The 6,630-nt window shown below is 43.0% G+C and overlaps 1 protein-coding gene across 1 annotated transcript; it reads left to right on the forward strand.

The window, feature by feature from the left end:
• On the forward strand, positions 1,489–5,901 carry LOC8070201 (scarecrow-like protein 14). The gene is made up of 2 exons (XM_021462174.1): positions 1,489–3,101; positions 4,379–5,901. Exon 2 carries the CDS (start codon positions 4,396–4,398, stop codon positions 5,899–5,901), a length of 1,506 nt encoding a protein of 501 aa, XP_021317849.1. The 5' UTR covers positions 1,489–3,101; positions 4,379–4,395.

Genomic DNA, 6,630 nt, shown 5'->3' on the forward strand with positions numbered 1-6,630 from the left:
TGTGAAATAGGCCACGAGTTTAAATCATGGAATGCTCCATGCATTCTTGTATTGTATCTCGTTCTCTCCATTTTAGGGGTACTAACCTAGCTTAGTTGAGTGCACAGTTTAGCTCTATGCATAAGTATCTAACCATTGACAAAATTGGTGTAATGTTAGATTCATCCATAAAACACATTTACCATTATAATTTTGTATCATATAATTGAAATGCTATAGAGTAATTGTGAATCAAAACCTTGACTCTATGATCGATGAACAAAAAGGGGACATGTCTATGTACCAAAATAGAGGAAGTAGTGCTTGTCATTGGTAGTCAACCAAACCAGCAGCCACGTCACTGATGGCGCTATTCGACAAAAAAAAACGTTCTAAATTTAATAGGCTTTCATATGTTTGACATTTTGGGTCATGTTACTACCATTCCCTTTAATGTGAATTTGTAAGCTGAAATTTGTACTAATAAAAGCCTGCGCATTGTACGTTGAGGTGGTTTTGGTTTATATACTGCTAGTATTTGTACCGACAATGAAAGTGTACATGTCTAGCGTCTATTAGCCTAAAGTCACTAAGTCACCTTTTTTTTCTTTTGCATCCAAACAAGCTCTCATGGTGTATAAATTAATTGAGACGCCAGCGCCCTCATCAAGTATACTTCATTTCTATCTTCTCGTTTAACAGGTCCGGCCAGGAAATTCTCTCTTCGTGAATAAGGAAGCTCACTGTCGACGTACACATTTGAGTTGAATCTACCAGCTATTTAACACTACTTATAACAAATCAACGAACATATCTTTTTAGCCATAGCTTTTCAGCCAAGCGAACACAGCCCCAGCAGTACGTGATCCCTTTACCTTAGCACTACACTACTTCAACATTACTTTTCAGCGAGCGAACAGTGTTTACCTCTCACAACATTCACAACAAGAATTTTCTACTCCATAGTGAGGTGATCTCCTAGTAATTTAATATTTAAAATTTAGTATAAACTTTTCCTACCAAATGTCTCCTAGTGAGAATGTCTATGTGTTATGACTAGTGGTAGTATTTTACTACTACTTAGAAACACGAGGAGAATTTCACCATTTTTAGTAGTTTCAGCATAAGCATCAGCATAAGCTAGCCAAATTTCAGTGGTTTATTCCTATATATATACTAGGAGAAAACCCCGCGTATTGCTATACAGGAATGCAGTGGATTACGTGGTATGATAACGTGGACAAATAAAATGCTTATGTGTCTTGCTGACGTGGACATTACAATTGTATGACTAGTGGATTTTAGTTGTGAGTGATAGTGTATTGCTTAGTTAGACATTTTACATGTTGAGAGAAATATAGACGTGGAAACATATATATTTGGGTTAAGTTTCATCATCATCATCATCAGCCGCTGTGCTACTTTCTCGTCACTCAGCATCATAAGTTATGATTATGAACCCATATATATGTTAGTTCCTAAAACCTGTATCTTGCAGAGAGTGGAAGATCTTGCAGAACAAGAGAAGAAGAAGAAGGTGGATTTGGCTGCCAACGCGCTGACGCTCATCGAAAGGATCTTGCAGAGAGTGGAGACAACACGTACATGCATGAGAACAAGGAGCAGTGGCAGGAGCTCGGGCAATACTTGACGGTGCTCGCCGGCGCGTTGAACCAGCTGCCACGATCGGAGATGATGATGCGACGATGACCAGGGATAAGGGAGGCCCCTGGACGCCATGGAAGGCACGTTCCGGCAGGCGTACGAGCTCGTCCGATCCAGCGAGAAGCGGAGCGGCTTCTCTCGGTTCTTGACGGCTCGGAGAGAGGCACCAATAATCCTACCTCTCGCTGTTCCCTGTGATCAGCCACGCCCGACGAAGTGAGCTAGTTGGTTTCAGTTTTCGGTATTGAAGCTGTTTGTTGCTTGCGTCGTCCAAACTCAGCTGTTTTCCTGATCACTGTTACTTTATGTTACCCTGTAAAGCTCATTTGAATATGCTTCGAGGTTGCACAACAGCATCTTCTTGCTTTGTTATTTTCAATAGGGAAAACAAATGGGGATTGATTCGATGGTCTTGCCAAAGTAATAGCTAGCTTTTGTTTTTTTTTTTAAAAAAAATATAAGAAATAGCTAGCTTTCCGAACCATTAGCCAAGCAACATTGGAAAAATTGCTAGCCATCATCTCCACACTATCACCCTGCTCTACTCCAGGTGCAGCAGCCCTTTGCTGATTTGCTCAGATAATGTCTTCCCCTTCCTCTGGCACTAACACTGGCAGCAGGGAGCGAGTTCTTGCGTGAAGGCAATGTTGATGAAAGTGAGCTCAATTCGGCTTTATCCAAGGGCACCGATGCTGTGGGGGCTTTTGCAAGGATGGAGGGGGCGTGGTGTCCACTTTGCCCACTCGACATGGGTTGCAGCAGATGCTTCTTCTAGTGTTTAGGTTCTTCCAATGCTGAATGGTACAGCATGGTCTTCGGAAACTTCCTGTGAATGGAGAATTTGCTCACTCAGGGTACGACTGCTGGCATTTATGGTTTAATGTTTTTGAATTCTTGTATTTTTTTTTGAACGACAAGCAGGAGTTCTGTCTGGCATATCAAGCAATTCTTATATTTTTGCATTTTGGAAAGTAGACATCTTCACACCTACAATGCTTGAGGGCAAGTTCCCAAATTGACGGAAATCAGTCTGTGTGTAGGTTCTAAAACAGATGGTACAACACCATTTGTAAAACTGCTTGTCAGAGGTCCCTTTCATGCTCTGTTTCGAGCAGACCTCATTATAGGCACTGATTTTGGGCTCCTCATATTGTTGACAATATGGAAATGTTCTGCAGTGCAGTTGTTTGAGACAGTGCCAGGAAAATATAGTGAGCTCGAAGTGTTTGGGAAATACCACAGCTTGCTAGAGCACGGACATGAAATGCCTGGCAGTTTTTGCTTTCCTCTGGTTCAGACTCTGCTATCAACAGAGTTTATACTTCATGTTAGTGTGATGAACTGATGATTCTGTCTTTATCTTCTAGAGTAGCCATGCAAGGCTTTGCTGGGAGTGCTTCTTCAAAGGTGATAGACTGATGGCTCGCGAGGAACAACAGATTGGTTTCCTTGTTCAGGTAACACCATTCTTCCATGTGGGTCATTCTGGGTGTGTCACCAGCTTCTCTAGCGCCTCCAGAATACTACGGTATTCCAACTTCCAACAGACACTTCACTGGACACAGAACTCCCCAGCTTTGGAACATCGCACTGAACAGCGAGCACTCTGAAAACAAATACCATTTCTTAGTTTTCCAATCCCCAAGTGCTACTAAGACTTCAACATGCTAATTGATGCACAATTAAATTTTACAAAGTATGTCCAAGCTCAGATCATAGAATTTGTCAAGTTGGCTCCGTCGTGCGCTAGTAATTCTGCCAAATATGGGCCTACCATGGTGGAAGTTGTTAGCATGCTTCGTGACATCAAGGACATGCGGCAGTAGAGAAGCAACAGTGGAGTCTCATCCTCGGATATAGTTTTGGTGGAACATATATATAAATGACTTATAAACTGTGAACTATAGAACAAGACTATAAGAGCCCATAGAAAGACACACGAAAACAGAAAAGTCGCGTCTTTTGTCATACAAAATAAACAATCCCTACTAGAAATAAGTCCACATTCAGAACGAATGTTTTTCTGTACATGCAGTTAATGTTTCTACCAGAGTCTTGTATGGAGATAATGATAATAAATGTGATAATAGTATTGTAAACACCACAGACAGATCGTTGCAACAAATAAAATGTCTTTTGCATCAGTGCATGGAAGTGGGAAACCGGTTCCTTTCATGGCATCTGTTTCCAGCAGAGCTCATTATCATAGCTGATCTGCGCTTACTCATTTTCTATACTAGCTAATTTTGCATAGCTCAATAGTCACTTCTTGTATACTGGCATTTCATGTCCGTGCTTCATTTTATTTCACATTTGTAAACAATTATATAAACACCTAACAAAGCTGTTTACTGCTGGCATTCAAACTCTGCTCCTCTATTTCTCTGTTTTCCTGTTCACTATTTATGTTGGCCTGTGAAGGCTTATTTAAATATGTTTCGCATCACACAGCTGTAGGGTTCTTGCTTTGTCATTTTCACTAGGTAAAAGAAATGGGGCTTGTTGCGATGATCTTTCCAAAACATTATTTCAATGTGCCCAGTGTATAGCTAGCTTTTGCAATCATTATCTAAGCAGCATTGGAAATATCGTGAGCCATGGTGTCCCCATCCAAGCAACATTGGGGTTACAGCCAGCCATCGTCTTTGGCTCTCCTGATTGTAGGGATAATAACTCAAGTTATGTTTCCTTCTCATTATGACATATATATTAACCAAAACCTATTTTGCCGCAGCACTACCATTCATCACCATGGGCACCACACCAGAGGAATTCTTCATCAAGGATCTTATGGAGCAGCCACCATCATCCCCACCTGTCTTCCTTGACCTTTCCCAGAAGCCCAATGTCAGCAGTGAGGTCCGACATCATGTCCCTAACAATGACATGATGCTCCCTTACATCTCACGCATGCTCATGGAGGACAACATTGACGATGAGCTCACCGATCACCCTGCGCTACTCCAGGTGCAGCAGCCCTTTGCTCAGATCCTCTCCTCCCCTTCCTTTGGCACTAACACCAACAACAGTGAGGGGCCAAATGATTTCTTGTGTGGAGGCCATGGTGATAAAAGCGCGCCCAATTCGCCCGTATCCAAGGGTACATATATTGTTGGGGAATCCTTGAAGGACTTGGAAGAAGCGAACACACTCTTGCCCAAAGACAACAATATCAGAAGAAATGAGCTGGTAAATCAAATCAGGGATAGCAACATTATTGATAGTAGGGTCAAGAAAAGGTACAATAATGATAACCTTCTAGAGGAGGAGGTAAGAACTACCAACAAAGCTGTGATGATGATCAATGATCTAGAGGAGAAAGGTGGCAGCAAGTTTCTTGACAAAATGATGTTGCATGCCTATGAGACATGCATCAAGGGCATGGAGCGTGTCACCATTGACGTGGAGAAGAGAAATAGGAAGAGCAGGAGGATCAAAGTGACAAGGAACAATGGGGTTGACATACGCAGGTTGTTGATCTCTTGTGCGCAGGCTCTTGCAGCGGATGATCACATGACAGCGCGTGAGCTACTGAAGCAGATCAAGCAACATGCTTCAGCAACAGGGGATGCCACCCAACGGCTAGCTTATTATTTCTCCAAGGGGCTAGAGTCACGGATACTGGGCACAGGGAGCCAGCTTTGGCAGTTGCTTATGTTAGAGTACCCCTCTGTTGTGGAGCTCCTTAAGGCCTACATCCTTTACTCTGAAGCTTGCTGCTTCGTCAATGTGACGTTCATTTTTTCAGCAATGACCATCTTGCAGGCCATGGCAGGTAAGAGCAGGTTGCATATCGTGGATTACGGTACACGTTTCGGGTTTCATTGGGCAGGCTTGCTCCGATTTATAGAAAAGGTATTACTAGAGGTGAGTAGCAGGAAGGGAACTGTGATTTATAGAAAAGGTATTATTATAGCAAGGCGGCCTCCTCCATCCGCGCAGGCCACCTCGCGCCTTAGCGTCCGTCGTGGCGCCGCCGTCCCGTCCCTGGTGGCGGACCTGATCCAGCAGGCGCACCACGTTGCCGCGCCCACCTCCACCACCATGCATGGCCGCCTGCCGGACTCCTCCTCAACTTGCTCGGCCCGCGGGCCTCCGCACGCGGCGTCGAGGAGCTTCGAGAGCCAGCCAGCGGCGCAGCCACCATACCAGTTGTCCGTCGCGCTGCGGACCATGGTCACCAGCGTGTCCAGCCGCTCCACCTCGCCGTCGTCCGCGCCTCTGCTCGGCGGCCGTCCAGCTTGTCGACCACCGTAGCGATGGCGATGGCCATGGCGATGGCGCGGCTCACCCGGCCATGTCGCCCACCGCCGGCCGCCGACACGATGTGCTCGCCCACCTTCCTCCCACTTACGTTTCAGGGACATCGTCCTTGATAGATCGGTAGATCCTTGTGACGTGCAGCTTTGATTCCACATCGTCCTTGATAGCTAGATCTGTAGACACAAGACTAGCTCCTTCTGGTTCTCAGATAATCAAGAAAAAAAACACCCAAGTACCATCCCCTTTCAAAAAGAACTAATTCTTAATTTTCAAGGAGTTAAACTGTTTAAAGTTTTAGCCTAACTATATAAAAAAATATAAAATGTTTCGTAGCAAACCTAGCTAAAAGTATAAATGTTAATACTATTTAGGAGGTGTTTAGTTTCCCTTTCATCTCAAAAAATTTTAGATTTTGGTCCATCATTTTATATAATAGAACTAAACACCATATAAAAAATTTAGCAAAAAAAATGACTATTCTTTATTTTAGTTTTTAGTCTCAAGTGAGCAACAAAAACCTAAAAGAGCATCAAGAGGCACTAATGAGAATAATAAATTCTAATTTTAGATGAAACTAAATATAACCCTGAAAAATTTTAGCATTTTACATTTTATCATTCCAAAGTAGTTGCATTTTATATTTTGTATTCTATTGAGAACTAAACACACCCTTAATATAAATTTGATCAGACCTAAAATAATATATAAATCTCACAGTTATAC

The sequence above is a fragment of the Sorghum bicolor genome, chromosome 5 (genome assembly GCF_000003195.3).
Source record: "Sorghum bicolor cultivar BTx623 chromosome 5, Sorghum_bicolor_NCBIv3, whole genome shotgun sequence".
NCBI lineage: Eukaryota > Viridiplantae > Streptophyta > Magnoliopsida > Poales > Poaceae > Sorghum > Sorghum bicolor.

Excerpts from the sequence above, each read along its gene's own strand:
- LOC8070201 (XM_021462174.1), top strand. The coding sequence starts at position 4,396 with ATGGGCACCACACCAGAGGAATTCTTCATCAAGGATCTTATGGAGCAG.